Raw genomic sequence first — 17565 nt, 5'->3', positions numbered from 1 at the left:
AAGCACCGGCACCGTTAGTAACGGTGCCGGTGCTTCTGAGTCCCCATTCATATGGAGTCCGATGGGATTCCATTGGATTGGGGACTAACATTTTCCGTCGCCTGACTTCACGGGCATCCAGGACTTGTAATGTGCCAGTAGCACCAGGAAGTCAGACGGCAGGAATGGTGTTACGGGGTTACTGCCAACCTCGTAATGAGGCCCATTGTTTACTATAGTATGATGCTCAATATTGGCTATTGAAACATGCCTAGTCCTAGATTTACTACTTTGCACACAGTGATATTGCGCTTTTGTAAATCAAGCCCATTGTCTCATTATTTATTTACTTGTTTTCTAACAATGTTAAAATGTTTCTCTGAAGTGCCTTTTATTTTTCTAATGTGCTTTTTAGTATTCTCTTTTTATTTGTCATTAACCAAGCCAAGGACCTCTCATGAGTCTTGCTGTTTTGTATTTGTATAACTTTCAGTTGCATTGAAAATTCCACCTTTACTCAGAAATATTGGTGTCAACATTACAGTTGTAGACATGACTGATGATATTCTGTCCCTTCTGTACCTGTGTGCATCTCTAAGCAGTGAGGATCAGGCCATACCCCTGTCCCATGCCCAGAGGTAAAATACCTGGTCCACCCTGTTGGATTCAGGCTGTGTAAGGGAGATGTTCAATGGGCCCGGCGGGCCAGTTTCTTCATATTCCTGTAAGTTTCTTTCTGTCTCCAATGCTGCACTAAGTGAGACTGTTCACTCCTCATGAATTATGTGTCTGCTGTATCATTGGTTTTAGCCCATATGGTAGAGCTAGCGCCACCTATGCGGCAAAGCCTTGCTAACGTAAGAAAGAAGCATGAGTGTCCAGAAGCAGGATCTGGTTGGTAACTGGAAAGGCAGGAATTTGCTGAATTGGATCATTTTATTTGTTGTGATCCCTGGGCCATTTAAACAAATGCATGGGTGTTTTGCAATGTTTCTCCCAATCAGGAATCTTGTTTGAAAGCACATCCTGTACTGGCACAGTGACCCGTCCTTTGCCTGCTTACGGAATGGTATAAAAGGGACCCCTGAAGCCTCGCCATTGAGGGGGAACCCCATGGTAAATGGGGGTCCCCTGATGCTGGCCAGTCACACCGCAGGGATTGCAGGAGCTTGTGCTTATGCTAGCAGCCCCACAATTACCACAGTCCGGGCATCAACTTGGAACATTTTCCTAAGGGAATTCATGCTTGCTTCTATCAAAATGGAAGCAAACCCGAATTCCCTTAGAAAGAGGCCCGTAGACACGTGCAAACACAAAACAATGATGAGAGGGGACAGTCTGGGCCTCAACATTGTTTTTAACATGTGCTTTAGGGAAATTTTCTTAAGGAAAGTCGAGCCCAAATTCCCTTAGAAAGAGTTCCAAAAGCATGTGCAAACCCACAACAATGGTCAGAGGGCTGCATGAAGAACCCAAAGCAGCAGCATGTGAAGGTAAGTAAAATAATAGTGTTTGTATGTATGCATGCGAGAATGTATTTCAAGCTTGTTTGTATGTGTGAGTGAGTCTGTGTGTGAGGCTGACTGGCTGTGTGTGTTTGTATATGTGTGTGTGTGTGAGTGTGTGGGGTGTGTGTAGGTGTGAGTGAGTTTCTGTGTGTGAAACTGACTGGTTGTGTGTGCAGCATCAGCATGTGAAGGGAAGTTCAATAAAAAAGTGTTTGAATGCATGCATGTTGCAAGTAAAATAAGAAAAAGTGTAGGTGCATGAATGAATGTTAGAGGCTATTTCAAGCTGCATGTGCATTTGTGCATGAGTCCATGTCAGTGAGACTGACTGGCTGTGTTTGTTTGCATGTGTGTGTGTAGGTGTGAGTTAGTCTTTGTCTGGGAGAGTTCGTGTGTGCCTTGTGTCTCTTCCTCTCTTTCTCTCTGTTTGGCCTGTATCACCCTCCCATTTGCTCCTTGCACCCTCACACTCTCTGGCACACTCCCTCTCCCTGCACGTACACGCTCCCTGCACTGTCACATTCTGTCACCCTCTCTTCTTGTACTGTCACTCTCTCTCCCTCTTCTTGCACTGCATTGACACACTCACCCACTCTTTCTCCTTGCACTCTCTCTCTCTCCTTTCACTATCTCTCATTCCATCTTCTCCAACTCTCAGATTTAATTGCAGCCCTTACTTTTCTTCTCATCCTTTGTATCAGAGCCTCACTTTTTTACCCTCCCACTTAAATCCCCTCCTGCTCATCATCAATGGAATCTGCTCTCATTGGCTGCCTCCCTTGTTCTATTCCCCTTCTCATTCTCTTGCACACCTGCATCCCTTCTCGCATCCTCCCTTGAAACTTTGCACCCTCCTTGTACACTGGTGCCTAGAAATGCAAAATGCAAAGAACAGCAGTAAAACCAAACCTCTTGGGTTTGCCAATGATTGTTTTTGTTTGCCTCCAGGTCATGGCCCATGCTGGAGTTTGCGCACCTGGCTTACATCAATCTCCTACTCCAGCTCTGCATCTCGACCTGTGATTGGGTGCTACACAGGGTGGAACATCGCTCTCTATAGCTGGATATTCACATCACTCCTTCTGTGCTGGCTGCCTGTGAAACAGTTTTCTTTACACTGTGTGCACCATCAAGCAGCCCTAGTAATTGACAAGTCACAGTTGGGTCTCACATAAAGTAATAGAGAATTGACTACATTATTATATAATTATATTATCATGTATTTACATAGAGCATCCTACCATATGTCATGGTGTCGAATCTATCAAAGCTGTCTTTTTTTCTGCTCATGGGAGGCCTTTAATATTCGAGCTTCACTCTATAGCTAGATCTGTAATTGAACATTGCAATATCTTGTATTACAAGGATCATCAGTAACACTTACCAAAAGCTTCATTTTCAGACATGGACTTCTGTATCATTGACCTGCAAAAGTACACAAAGCACATTTCAATTTGATTTTGGGAATCACATGAAATAATTATTTTAGAAACATTAAAGATATTTTGCATGAATACATCAGAACTAAAGCTGCTTACATACATGCATTCTATAACATCTGCAAGGATAATATTCATGTTTGCCATTCTGATTGAAAAGATGCTAGCACTATTCACTGACCACAATTACAAGAATATTGAACTGAGGTAAAACCATTAATTGATCACTGTAATAGACTTGAGTTGGCAATTTAAATTAAAATGTTGCTTGTGTTGTATTTCACATGAAAATGTTTTGTGTATGGAGGGTGAACACGTAGTTTATAAATAGTGTGAGACATAGCTGTGCTATATGTGGCATTGCCAAGAGTTGTATCGAAATGGGAATGTAGATCTTTGTGATCAGCAGGCCTGGTGGAACCACATTAAAAGTGATCCCCTTTGAAATTCGGGCGACTGTTGTCACTTGGGGAATACACAACCCTGCATTGGGAAATGGGATTCCAAGAGGTCTGAACTACTCACTTTCATCATAAAAACTGTGAGATGGCATCCACACTTCTAGCGTTTACGGATTGAGCATGTTAAAAAGATATAATGGGCATTCCCTACTTTGGCTCCCCTGAGAGCATGAACTTTCCATGTGTGTGGGAATGTCTAATCTGGTACTCCGCATGCTGTAGGTTTTTTTTAATTATTTTTTATTCATTTGTATTTAGTTTGTATTCATTAAGCACTTTATGCCAAAACACTGTACAGATCACCACAACACGGTACAAGTAAAGGGAACAAATGACAAAAGTAACCAAAATGAAACCAGAGCAAATTAGCTTTGAGGGCAGAGTGAAAAAGAGGGAATGAAGAAATGGAACAAAGAGAAAGCGGGAGTGGTTTCCAGTGGAAGGGAGCTAGTAAAGAAAATGAGTGACAGTGCGACTGGGCACAGGGTGGGAGAGGAAAAGTTAGAAGAAAAAGAGACTGGGAGAGAAGACTCCAGGTGGGTGAATAAAAGGACACCAAGGAAGAGAGATAAGGGGTAGTGAGATTTAAAACGGATTTAAAGACCTTACAAAGACAGTTAAACATAAGACGGGGTGTAAGCTTAGCCAACAAAGAGATGACAATGCAGTTGAGATAGAATCATGAGGGGAGAGAGAACAGAGAAGACGAATAGAAGATTTGAAAATAGACTTCAGAGGTCAAGGAGGAGGCAGGAGCAATAGAACAGACAGGAGAAGATAAGGGAGGAAATTACTAACTTAGTGGCCTGGAAAGTAAGATAGGGTCTTGCCTTATGGATGTTAAAAATGAGGGCCTGGCAAGAACGAGAGAGTAAAAAGATGTGAAGAGAAAAAGAAAGAGAGGAATCTAAGTGTACGCCAAGATTGTGAATAGAAAATAGATAGGAAGAAGGGAAGGGAAAAAAGAGATGTGAGCAGAAGATAGGGGCTTGGGAATAGAGGAGGTGGAAAGAAAAGAAAAGACTTCAGTCTTTGAAGAATTGAGAACAAGATAGTGATTTGACATCCAAGATTTGATGGCCAGGCGACATGAGTTTACAGTAGAGTAAATAGCGGGAGAAAAGGATTAAAACAGTTGGGTGTCATCAGCATAACAGTCGTGGGACAAGACAAATGAAGAAATAATTGAGACAAGATGAGAAGTGTAAGGGAAAAAAGGAGGGCATCTAACACTGATCATGCGGCACATCATAGTGAAGGGGGAAAATAAAAGAAATGGTACCAGCCCAAGAGACAGAGTAAGTGCAATTAGACATATAATATTTGAACCAGAGAGGGACAGAGCCAGAAAACCCATAAGAAGAGAGAGAAGAAAGAAGCAAAGAGTGGTTGACCATGTCGAAAGTGGCAGATAAATCAAGGAGAATTAAAAGAGAACAGTGTTTCAAATAATGTGCAGAAAGGAGAGAGTAATAAACAACGAGTTGTACAGTCACTGTGGAGTGGTGGGTGCGCAGACCAGATTGAAAGCGAGGAAGAATAGTTGCAAAACTATGAGTTTGGGTCCTTGCCAATGCTCCTTGCACAAGTTTGCTGCAAATCCATGTGTTTTTTTTTGTAGAAAAATGTCTCAATGTAGATACAGGATTAGTGATATATATCCATTCAAAATTTGCACAAACATTTGAAATTGGGTCTAAAATAGTTTTGCAAATCACATGCTGGGGTGGTCAGGAAAGGTCCCAATGATAAAGAAGGGCTCATGTTGTGCATGCCATATTTGGGACTGTGGTTGTGGTGAAGCTTGCGCGATGGTGCAATTTTATATGTATACGGTGCAGTTAAATGTAAATGGGATATGTTACTTCAAGTGTTACCTTGTTTTCAAGTTGATTCAGATTAGATTTGCACAAGCGTAGCAAGATAAATGCCAAAATCGCCACATGAAATATAAACACGATCCAGATAAGGTGTGTTAACAAAGTGCCTAGAAACTGAATGACGAGGAGTTTCATAATTCGAATGTGAGGAAGGGGTTTTGTCAGGAAGAACTCACTGTAAAGAAGGGACAATAGCTATTAAACATGCATGCCACTGATATACATACACAGGGAATTTATAAATCTACATGTAGTGTGATTTCTTTATAAATGTGTTAATCTCTGCAGTCAGGGGTTTGTGAGGTGAATTCTGAGCATTTGGAATAAACTGGTTTTGCAAGGTTGGAGACTGAAGTAGAGGTAATGATTAACCAAGCAGAGGGTCAGCCAACAAACCGGCTAAGATTTCTATGGACTTGTAGTTTCGCAGAAGGCAGATGTAATCTTTTTTAAGTGCATGGGAGCTTGCAGAGTGATCCGGCCATTTGCTTTTGACCAACAATAAATGTGGAATGAAGGACAGCTGAGGCCATAGTTGATTGATACTCTCTGTGTTTCAATTGTCTTCTCAGGATGTGGCCAGAGAGAAGTCATTTGGATTAGAATGTTTCAATGATGCCAGCAAGTTGGGGTTGGTGAGATGGTTATCAACAGTTCAAAGGAAACCTGTTTATTTGGCCCATCCTCATATTGCTTGAAGTATTTGTGCAAACCATGTGCAATTACATTTAGGGTTAGTAGGTCTCAGACCAGCTGAGTCTTGTAATGAATTATGTTTGTATGCAAATGTGTAACTGTATGATAATGTCATGACCTGCCATGGACAAATCCTAAAAAATGGTGTGTTGTACACATGAGCTGAAGATGGTAGTTAAGATAACTGCAACCAATGGGAATGGAGGAAGATTGGATTTCTTTATGTAGGTTTTGACCACAGTATGGGGGAGTGGTTTGTTATAAAAAATATGGGAACGTTTTAACTGTTGCAAAAATGTATATAATATGTCAACTTGTGTGGTTCAGGGAGACTCAGGTTAGTTTGACTCTAAAGCATTATCTAACCCCTCCGTGGCTGATTTTACAATAAGCTTGCCTTACGTACAAATGTGCACTCGCTTCTTAAGTGGTGGGGCTGCTTGAATTAAGTTGATTAAAGGCCTAACCGCAAAGGCATCAAAGTGATACGTCATCTAGAAATGTTGGGACCCCCACTCTAATCTTGCCCTCTGTTGAAAAAGGACCATCAAACCTTGCAAAAACATTCAAATTTGGGTCTACAATCGTTTTGCAAAATTGTATGCAGATTCTTCAAACACTGACACATTTAGAAGCTGTTCAAACATATTGGGACACCCTCTCTAATTTTGCCCCCTCTTTGGAAAATGGCACCACATTTTGTAAACACATTTGTAGTTGGTTCTACAATTATATTGAAAAATGTCATCTGTTAAATGGTAGTTGGATACCACTTCAACCTGGTACCTTCTTATTCACAGAAATATTACTAAATCCACTATCGAGAATCTTTCCCATTGAAAACAATATTCAAGTTTTAAAATTAAATTTGCATGGAAACTCATTTAAGTTTCTATCTCTTCGAAGGATTGCGCTTTTTCAAATAGAGGCGAGAGAAATAAAATAATGTTAATGAATGGTTCAGTGTGAGGTCAATCTGGACCATGTCAGGTGACTGGGGAAGTCCGCCTTTGTGTTTCCATTTGTTTTCATCAAGAACCATTTAGCTATAAATTCTCCACAGTAAATATCTCTATGTTTACATTTATTATCAACAATCACACCCTTCTTATGAGAAAACGATTATCTACCTTATACATACTCATATCTGGGCAGTTGCAGTTAAAATCCCCGGCAAAAATAGCATTTGGGGTGCCACTCTTGACTACCAATTATATCAAATGTTGTCCAACTCTGCTCCTAGTTGCTTCTCACACTCAGTCCTTGGATTGCAATACAGTATAATTAAAAGAAAATCCAGGTCCTTAATATCATTATCACTAGATATAACCCCCACCAACATAGAGGCTGCATTCATATTTTGAACCATTAGTGTGGTACCCAGATCAACTTTTATGGCTATCAAGAGACCACCTGCTGATCTACCCCTTTTGCCTATATTGCCCATTTTCAAGGACATTTTAGACATGTCTATCACCAGTGTCTAAGTCGACCACACTTCTCGTAGCAGTATGATCAACAATGTTTCATATTTTAGCAGAGTTGCAAGGCCAGTACATAGGAGGATGTCTTTCATCGGATAGGTATTGAAACAATGCTTCAAGATACAGTAGGAGAAAGCTACAGGATTGGAGCAAAGCAACGTGAGATTTATCATTGTTGTCATCCTAAAACCCGAAGGCCAAGATTTAGCTAAAATTCCTATTTCAGATATGAATGTTTACTCAGGAAAAAACAGAAGGTGTGGCAACTTGAAAGCCAAGTAATAACTCAAGAAAAAGCTCAATTAGACTGCAGATAAATCATTTGCATTTTTGCTACATATGGTAGACAGCCTCAGAGAAAATAAACATTAGTGGTTGTGGATAAATGTTGCAAAAATCCCTTGTAATTACCAATATGGAAAAACCAAAAGGCTGGTAAAGAGGCGCACCAGGGACCAGGGAAGAAAGCATATGCCCAGTTGGCCAAGTAAGGTGCAGGCAAGTGGCATCGTTTGTATAAAAAAATAAACAAAGAATGTATACCAAGTGTAGATCAAGCTGGGAGAGAATGTCTGTTTAATAATAGACTTCAGAAAAAGAAAGCTAATGAGGTTTTGAGAAAATGTATAGCTTGAAGAGAGCTACGCCCTAATGTGAAGATGCTGTTCCTGATTGGTATCCTAGGCGATGTAAGATAAAAATGAGTACAAAAAAAACATTGAAGGGCACGGGAAAATCCAAGGCATCATGCCAAGAACAGGTTGAGAAACATAACGGAATGGTAAAAACAGAAGATAATATGGGCCAGAAACGAGACCATTTCACAGAAATAGAATATGGAGGAAGAGCCCCCACGTTCCTTCTAAAAGAAAAATACATGTATTTCTGGTGAGCGTCACACTAAAGGACAGGAGCAGAAAATGGAGATGTTGTTCCCTCTACTAGGTCAAAACCGACAAACCTATGATTAAATCCAGACAGTGTTGTGTCCAGACTCTTTTGACTTGTGTGGTCCAAGTGGGTCACTGACTTATGCAAGGGTGTCATGAAGTATGAGAGTGCGTGCGCACGCACACACCAACGTCTGAATAGCGTTAATTTACTATTTGTCTGAAACTGCCCATAGTTATTTTAATTGCTAATATTAGTGTTTTACATTCCTGTTTTAAAATGATCATAGATTAGGATAATTGGTTTGCACCTGGGGTGTCCAATCGGATTCCAGGGGTAGCACGTGCCATGTCACTGAATCCAGATGAGACAATCGTGACAATGCAGATCGAATTCCTATCATGGATTGTTACAGAGGCAAAGGCCCACACTAGAGAATTTAAGGCATTTCTAAATGATTTTACAATCTTACCCAACCAAGAAATGTTGTCTAAAGTGGTTTATCACTTTCAGGGGTTTCCCGCTGGAGGATGGTCAGGCCGGCAGACTGCAAATTGGTTGCCAAAAACATTTCCATTGAGATTATGGCAAGCAAATCAGTGAAAACCATATCCATAAGGGCATTTAAAAAAACAGACTACATTTAACAAAGAACAATAATGTGTACAATCAACGAATGAGAAAGCACAGTTATAGGAAAAACACAGAGAAGTGCAGTTGTCGCTCAGCATTAAACATTTGACCAAACCACTATGGAAAATGTAACACGAAGATCGGAGAGCGGGTGGAGTTTGCTGTAGACCGTGTAGAAGGAAGGAAAACATGCTGCTCTCTAGTGCAAGATTTAAAGCAAGCTTCACAGGATTCTAAGAAGTTTTCCTCTGCAAAGGAAAATTCCACTTTATATGAGAGCACCTTTGACATTAATAACACATTTGCGCTGCTTTGTGGAGTGAATGAACTCACCCTAGTCACCGGGTGCATAGTTGCCAACATGAACGATTTCCAATCTATAGGTGCATACATGAAGCCGCAGTATCAGTTTACTACCTCCTTGAACCTTGCCAAGGGGTGGGCTGGTAGGCTGAGGAAAGCAGTTCAAAATGTAATGGTGGGAAGACAGGGATTCTGTCAGACCTAAACAGAAGGAATTGAACACTCTTCCATGTTTTCCGTTCTGTAGATCCAGTAACTACAATCATGTGAAGTCTTTAGCGCTACAGGATGCAGGTTTTGATTTTGATCTATTGACATGCATTTCCCACCACCAGGAAATGTGGTGCCAAGATATAAAATTTGAATTACAAAATGTAGTAAGACAGTGGAAATCTTCAAATCCAAGAAATATGAGTGCAAAGAAATGATCACTTTCTGTTGATTTGTGTGTTTCACTCCACTGACAGTTTTGTGCTTTCCCCGGTGGGCTTAATGTTAGTATGAGTTCTTGAATTAGCTTACATCCTACCTTATCGTCCATGCTGCCAACAGAATCAAGCTGCATCTAAGTGGTTTTGGAGTGCCAGTTGCTTAAGAGATAATAAATACCCTGAATTTAGTCCTCCATCATGTCCCTCTTAAAGTGCGGGACATTATTTTTCTCCTTGGAGACACTGGCATATGAAATGCTGAAGATCTTCATTGTCTGGCCTGTAGGGATGGAAGTCTTTTTATTAAGTTTCTTTTGTGTCTCCTAGCAATACAATGTTGTCTTCGCCAAGTCAAGCAGATGTTGTGCTTGTGGATTTGAAAGTAGTAGTAATTATGCTTGCAGATCTGGTGTATTTCACATGTTTCTTACAACCTGCTTGCAGGTATTTTAGTTGTTCTCCAACCGGGCTTTTCAGACGATGCATGTGAAGGATGTACTTCCCTATCAGTACTTTCAGAGGCTGAGAGTGTTTAGTGCATTGGTTGTATATTAGAGTGCCACATGTTCAGCCCAGGACTTTAAAATTAGATTTTTTGATGTGAAGTGCCCTTCTGTGTAGCACACCTCAGGGAAGAGTTTGTCACCCTTTCTAGAAATTGGGTTGCAGCTATAGCATTTCCCCATGCAAATATTGGAAAGTATTTGGATAGAACCAGGTGCGATTCCAAGATATAAATATATTTTGCAAATATCCAGAGGTTTTAGGGCTTGGCCGAGGCTTCACATTTTCTCGCCTTAAGCCATTTGACTTACAGCTTTGGTTTGGTGCCATAGATCTTCTCTACTTGAGCTGAGAAAGGGTTTATGTGACGTCGTGTAAATCTAATTACGTAATTTCCAGTTGAACATGTTTTCCCTGTTATGTCCTGATCAAGACACTAACAAGAGAGGATGTGTTGGACGTCATGGGCAAATAAAAATACTATGAGGCCTACTCAAATAGTACTCCTCTGGGTTTTAGAGGTGTAAGATTTTCTTTCTAGGGATGCCCCCGAAAGGTTATAGGGCCCGATTCATGGAATCTTTTGCACGATTCAAAGTTACTTTGCACTGCTGAAAAGTGACTTTGCACGGACCTTGCACTGCAATACACTTTGCACAGTGTCATCAATTAGCGTTTGAGTCAGCAGTGCAAAGTCACTTTTCAGCAGTGCAAAAAATTCCATGAATCCGGCCCCTAGTCTTTTATTTTGGTAGATTGTTCACAAGGTTGTTTTCAATGCAGTACTCTTCAACCTCTACAAAATGACCTTGTAGATCATTAACTATGCACACCATTTAACATTGAATGACCCTCATACAGCAGTTCTGATACCCCAGGTTTGTCAATCTATGGGGCATCTTTGGATCCTTACGCCGTGCATGTCATAATTGTTGATTGACAATGAGCAAGCAGGCAATCCTGATTTATGCTTTAAATTGTTGGGAAAGGGACACTTTTTGTGTTCACTCCTTGTTGATCCTTACTTTCAAGGAGGTTTCTGTATAGAGGGACTTTAATATGGACAACATGTTGCTGTTCATTTACGTTACTGTTGGTTTGTTCCACAGCCTATCTTTTGACACAAGGTCAAAGGCAGGGGTGAAGTCGAGAAAAGAAAGATAAAGAGATGTATTCTTGGCCTTGCAGATAGTAGAAAGGTCCAGAAGGAGACCTTCATGTACAGGACTCAGGATTTATTTGTACCTGACCCAATGCTCTACTGTCTTTAAAATGATTTTGCAGAAGATTTTGCACTCAGTAGGTTTTAGAAGTTGGGTCGTTAGGAAGACATTAAGTAAAAAAGCGACTTTCTCCAACATGACAGGCTAGAAAAAACAGATGTTTTGTAGAAGTCTGGTAGTTGGTTGTCAATGATGGAACTCACTAATTTGGGAAATGTCTTAAAAGCTCTGTTGGGACCATGTTTGGATCTGGGACCTTCTCTATAGTGAATCTCACATTTGTCTTCACTACATTCGATTTTGACAACCACTCGGAAGTATGAAACTCACCATTTTCACTTAGTTGGCTACTCATCTCACGTTAAATGGCCTCCTCAGAATGCTGCCTTTGCCATCCATTACTGAAAACCAGAAAAGTATTCTCCTACAAACTAGTTCAGGGACATTGTATTTTAAAGATTTCCTCCTGATTACCAAATTGCCTTGGAAGTGCCCCTGGAACCTCTGGAAGTTGGAATTAGATGCTGTTACTGCAAGAGCTTTCCACTTGCAATGTTTTTTATACTGCTTAATAAAAGTATTAATGGTATTTCGAAGCAGCTTGATGGTTACTAGATTCTTATCTAATTTGATCATTTCCCGTAGATATTTCTATTTTCTTTACTATTCATTGTCATCATCATAATACTACTTGTGCTGGGTATCATAGTTCACTCCTTTCTCCTTTTATGTGTTTGTTTGCCTTTTATGTCTAAGGGAAACCGAGACTTGTATTTTTCATTCTATGAATGCCACAATGACTGTTGACTGGGTCTTTGTCTCTTCTTGAAGCTAGTTCTTGTGGACACAGATATTCCCGTAGCAGGGACAGGGGGTTGTCTTTAATCTTTACACTTACATCCAATGTTAGAGTCTTGAGGTCACGTTCCCATCCTGTGGTCACGTTTCATTCCTCGCTGGACAGCACATGTCAAAGGTTGTACATTGACTAGCCCTCAGGAGGGCAATTACTGTAATGATATTGGGATACCATTTTAACATTTTTCAAAGGAGTTATACGATGACATCAAGCTCATCCCCAAAAAAGGCTGGCAAGTTTTTCTTTTGAGTCTGTTTTAGGGTAGCATGGACATTGAACGGAATGCCCATTTACCCTGTCTAAATATCAGGCTCTTGGAAGCTCCTCCTCATGCTGCCATATTTGCATACATTTTCCAGCATATGACGAAAGCCATTGGTACCTTGTCTCTTTGTGGTTCATTTAGTAGAATGTTAGTGTTGGCCAGTAATCACTTGCATCTGGATATTTTCTTTTTCAGTGCATATATATGCCTCTGAGTTATCCTTTTAATGTACCTCTCATCTGCCTGCTAGCTACCATTTTTCCCTCACCACCAACTGCCTCTGTCCCTCACTTCCTCTGCCTCCACTCTAGCACTTCACCCATCATGGTAACATGCCGAGCACAGCTGATGTACCGCCTATATGCACTTAAAAATGTCCAATATTGGTTGTCCTTCATCGATGTATGTCCACTTATGTATTGTCCCCGCTGACTGTTCCATTTACTTCCCTCCACAGCCTGGCCAGAACGTCCCCCAAACTCACCCCATTGTAAAAAGCTCACTAGTTCCCATCAAATGTGATTTCTTATCTATTGTATGTTCTTTTGTGATCAAATGAGCATTTTCCCTCCTGTATATAAATAAATCAAAACCGATGTCCAGTCAAAGGGTCGAATACATTGTTTAGAAATACAATAGTTTTGAAACAAAAGGACGAAAACAAAAAAAGTCGAATTCCCTTTTTTAAATGTATTTTTTTTTGTGGCTTTCGCATAGGAAAAACATGTTTTTTACTGTAAAAACAGGGGTTTCAGGGGGGGCCCAAAAAAAACCCCATTCATTCGACTTTTTTGTGTTCCGTCTTTTTAGTTCGAAGCTATTGCATTTGAAGCTATTTCATTCAACCCTTTCACCCTGAACCATCAAAACCTGCTAAACCTCATTCGGTTACCAACAGAATTTTGACAACATGTATCTGGATTTTCCTAGTTGCTCGATTGGCTGCACACTTTCAGATCTCTGTCCAACATAATGTTTAGAGGGCCCCAAAACGTTGTGATCCATGATTTGGAGATGTACAGGTGTTAAAGTATGGCCTTCAATTAATGTCAACAGGTCGCAGTCACATTTGTGTTTCAATAAGGATGTCACGTTTCATAAAACTTACAAAAGGTTTTTTTTGGAGAAGAGATGCACTGTGAAAATTCAAGTTAATACTGCTACAGCCTGGCCTAATAAATCTATTATCAGTATTATGTTGGAGCTGTATAAGGCTTAAACATTTTTTGCAAAGAGTTCTGGGAATTGTCAAGCTTATCCAGATTGTTGGTTTCTGTGTTTAGAAGTGGTGCCACATACATTGAAGATACTCTGGCTGGGCAATTTCTGTTCTAAAGACGTATTTGTATTTGCATTTACTGAATTTTATATGGCGCTTTTAGCCAAAGCGCTTTATATGAAACAGGAAAAACATTACATTACAATACGAGCAAGTTGATATAACTGATGAATCAAGTAACAGATAACAATAAACGGAACAATTTGCTATGAGACTGTCAGAATAAACATGTGCTCAACAGGACAGTAGTCAGAAGACACGAAAGAACTGTCAGGTAGGAGATTGGAGTAGGTAGGATTTTAGAGAAGTGTGGAAGGGGGAGCATAAGGTAATGGAGCGGATAGGGAGAGGAAGAGAGTTCTAGTGGAGTGGAGCAAGAAGCTGGAAGGAACGGAAATGGGAAGGTGCATAAGGTGCAGGTGGGACAGTGAGTAGGAAGTGGTCAGCCAAAACGGAGCGGGCGAGAGGGAGAGTAGAATGAGAGGAGGGAGGAAAGGTAGGGTGGAGTAAGACCATAGAGAGATTTGAAGACAAGACATAAGAAGTTGAATTTGAGATGAGAATGAAAGGAGAGCCAGCCCAGGGAGGAGAGTGAAGAGGAAATAGAGTCGTGAAGAGAGAGAAGACAGAGAGAGAGGATGGCAGAATGGCATATTGATTTAAGGGGGGGCTAGATGTGTGGAAGGGAAGCCAAAGAGGAGAGCTGAGCAGTAGAAGAGTCGAGAGAAGATTAGAGAAGATATTTGGAGTTTAGTGGCGTGAAAGGTAAGGAAGGGGCGGATTTTGCAAATGTTATTAAGGTGGAAGCCTCAGGCACAGGGGTGAGAGAGATGTGGTGAGTAAAGGAGAGGTTAAAGTCAAAATAGAGACCAAGGCTGCGGGCGAAGGGGGAGATGGGGAGCTGGGAGGGAAGAAAGAAAATTGAGGGAGGGTGGGAGGGATTTATTAGCAGGGAAAAATAAGACTTTGGTTTTGTCAGTATTCAGGGTGAGGAAATGGGAGGACATCCAGGATTTGATGGCAGAGAGGCAGGATGAGAGTTTATGATGGATATCAGGGGTAAAGGATGAGAAGGAGAGGAAAAGCTGGGTATCGTCGGCATAGAAGTGGTGAGATACTCCAAAGGAAGAGATTATAGAAGTTAGGAGGGAGGTGTATAGTGAGAAGAGAAAAGGGCCGAGCACGGATCCTTGGGGGACACCGTAGTCGAGCGAGAAGGAAGGGGAGGTGCAGCCACCCAAGGAAACTGTGAAGGTGCAATTGGATAGATATGAGGTGAACCAGTTGAGGACGGAGCCTCTGAAGCCAAAGGAGGAGAGAAAGTCAAGAAGTAGAGGGTGATCTACAGTGTCAAAGGCGGCTGACAGGTCAAGGAGAATGAGGAAAAGAGAAAGTTTGGAGTAGCAGGCAGTGAGGAGGGTATTAAGAACAGAAGTGAGAGCAGTTTCAGTGTAGTGGTTAGGGCAAAACCCTGATAGAGTAGGGGGTAGAGAGAGAGGTTGGAGACGTAGGTTGAGAGTTGTGAGTAGACAAGGTGTAAGAGGAGTTTAGTTAAGAAGGGTAAGAGAGAGATGGGGCGAAAGTTGGAAGCCAGGAGAGGGTTGGCCGAGGGTTTTTTTCAGGATAGGGATGATAGTTGCATGCTTGAAGGCAGAAGGAAACGTAGTGGTAGCAAGACAGATGTTGAAAAAGGAGGTAAGGTAAGGTATGAGGAGAGGGTAGATTTTGGGGATGAGAGAGGTGGGGAGGGGTCAGAGGGAGCAGCAGTTGGGTGGGTTTTTAACAGGAGAAGGGAAACCTCAGAGGGAGCAACTGGAGTGAAGTTGGAGATGGTGGAGGTTGGATAGTGGGAGATGGAGAAGGGGGAATGTAAGAGGGGGATCGTAAAATGTCTTGGCGTAAAGTATGTACCTTGGAGGAGAAGAAGTTTGCGAGGTCAGTAGCTGAAAGAGGAGAGGCAATAGAGTTGTCAGGGGTAGGAGGAGAGAGAAGGCGGGTCAAGGTTTGAAAGATTTGGCGAGCGTGAGAAGATTGAGTGTGAAGGAGGTCTGAGAAGTAAGCTTGTTTGGCAGAGTTGATGCAGTTGTCATAGAGGGTGTGGTAGGAAAAATAGGTGGCTTGGTTGGCAGGGGAGCAGTGTTTATGCCAGTGTCTTTCAAGTCGTCAGAGGAGACGGCGCATGGAGGAAAAATGTGGAGAGAGCCAGGGTTGGGCAGGTTTGCGGGAAGGATGGAAGGAGATGAGAGGGTGGAGTTGATCAAGATTGGAGGTAAGGGAAGAGGATAGAGTGGATAAGGCCTCGTCTGCAGAGAGAGAGGAGAAGTGAGTAAGAGGGGGGACGGAGGAGGTACAGGAATCATAGAGGGTGAGAGGGATTAAAGTTGCACAGGTCATGTCGGGAGAAGGAAATGGAGGGGGTAGGGAGAGGAGGCAAGGGGGGGTGTGGGAGACAGATAGTAGAGAATGGTCAGGTCAGATACGGAGGAGGCATCAAAGGAGGCGACAAACATAGGTTGATACTGGAGCCGGAAGAGTGACTGGGTGGGGTAGGAAGAGGGGTAAGAAGGTAAGTGTCAAGTATTGATAGGAAGGGGGAGGTTAGGTGAGTGGAGGAAAGATGGATGTTAAAGTCGCCAAGAAAGATTAGGGGAGAGGGACTGGGCGAAATGAGGCCAAGGAGGTGGTCAATGTCGTTGTAGTAGGATCCAAGAGGGCCAGGTAGCCGGTAAATGATGAGAAAAGATATGGAGTGCGGGGAGGTAAAGATTTTGCACATGTATTCAAAGGAGAGGAAGACAGAAAGAGTTGTAGGACAGGGGGTTGATAGGCACTTGGGGTGAAAAAGAAGACCAGTACCGCCTCCACGGCCAATGGGGCAGGGAACATGGGCAAAGGAAGAGGAAGGTAAAGTGGGAGATGCAGGAACAGATGTGTTGTGGGGGGGTTCAAAGTTTCAGTAATACAGAGGAAGTGACGGTTAAGACGTAGAAACAGGTACAAAACAGCAGCAGTCTTGTTACAGTGATCTAGCGTTCCATAGGGCGATGCCAATGATGTTGGAGGTGTCTATAATTTGAGGATAGATGAGATTGTGGTGTCGAATTGGGGCAATTGGGCGATTATCCGAGTGGGGGTGGGGGGTAGAGGGATAGTTGAATATGGAGATAGTCATAATGATTAGGCACAGGGTTTTGGGGGAGTGCCAGGCAGTAGTGCGAGGAGCAGGAGGGGAGAATGGAGGGAGCTGGTAGGTGGTATGAAGTATAACTAGAACCCAGTGGGAGTAGAGCGGTGGTGGGCCACAATGTTGTAGTTGGGTACAAAGCGATATGGCTTTGCTTGGAGTAGAGCTCTGCAACTGAGTTGAGTGGTGCAGTGATAAGGCGAGAGGGAAAGGGTACTAATTGTTGACAGGGGTTGAGTGGAAAAGATGAACCTTGTGGTGGTGGGCTCAGTAGTTTTTAGAAGGTGTGTGGGTGGAGGTGGCTGGGCAGATCAAGTTGTCAGCTTAGCTCAGCAGGACTCCAGTGGTTGGTAACAGTCAAACAACGTTGGGCTCAAGTAGAGCAGTGATTGGGATGTGCAGTCTGGGGTTACACTTTCCAGAGGGTGTGTAGGAGAGATTGGTTGGGTCCATCGAGTCGCAGCTTAGGGCAGCAGTGCTGTCGGAAGCTACCCTTCTAGTTGGTGTGCAGGAGAGGGTGGCTGGAGAGATCAAGTCATCAGTTAT

General features: G+C 42.2%; 1 protein-coding gene across 2 annotated transcripts in view; it reads right to left on the bottom strand.

The window, feature by feature from the left end:
• Positions 1-17565, bottom strand: part of SAMSN1 (SAM domain, SH3 domain and nuclear localization signals 1) — a 1266558-nt gene that overhangs the window by 1039646 nt on the left and 209347 nt on the right. For both annotated transcript variants that reach the window (XM_069636417.1, XM_069636418.1), the window contains exon 4: positions 2872-2912. In XM_069636417.1, the coding sequence (XP_069492518.1) occupies positions 2872-2912 (41 nt within the window). The remainder of the gene's footprint in view (positions 1-2871; positions 2913-17565) is intronic.

The sequence above is a fragment of the Ambystoma mexicanum genome, chromosome 7p, assembly GCF_040938575.1.
Source record: "Ambystoma mexicanum isolate Mex_15411 chromosome 7p, UKY_AmexF1_1, whole genome shotgun sequence".
NCBI lineage: Eukaryota > Metazoa > Chordata > Amphibia > Caudata > Ambystomatidae > Ambystoma > Ambystoma mexicanum.
This window is presented reverse-complemented; position numbering and strand designations above follow the sequence as displayed.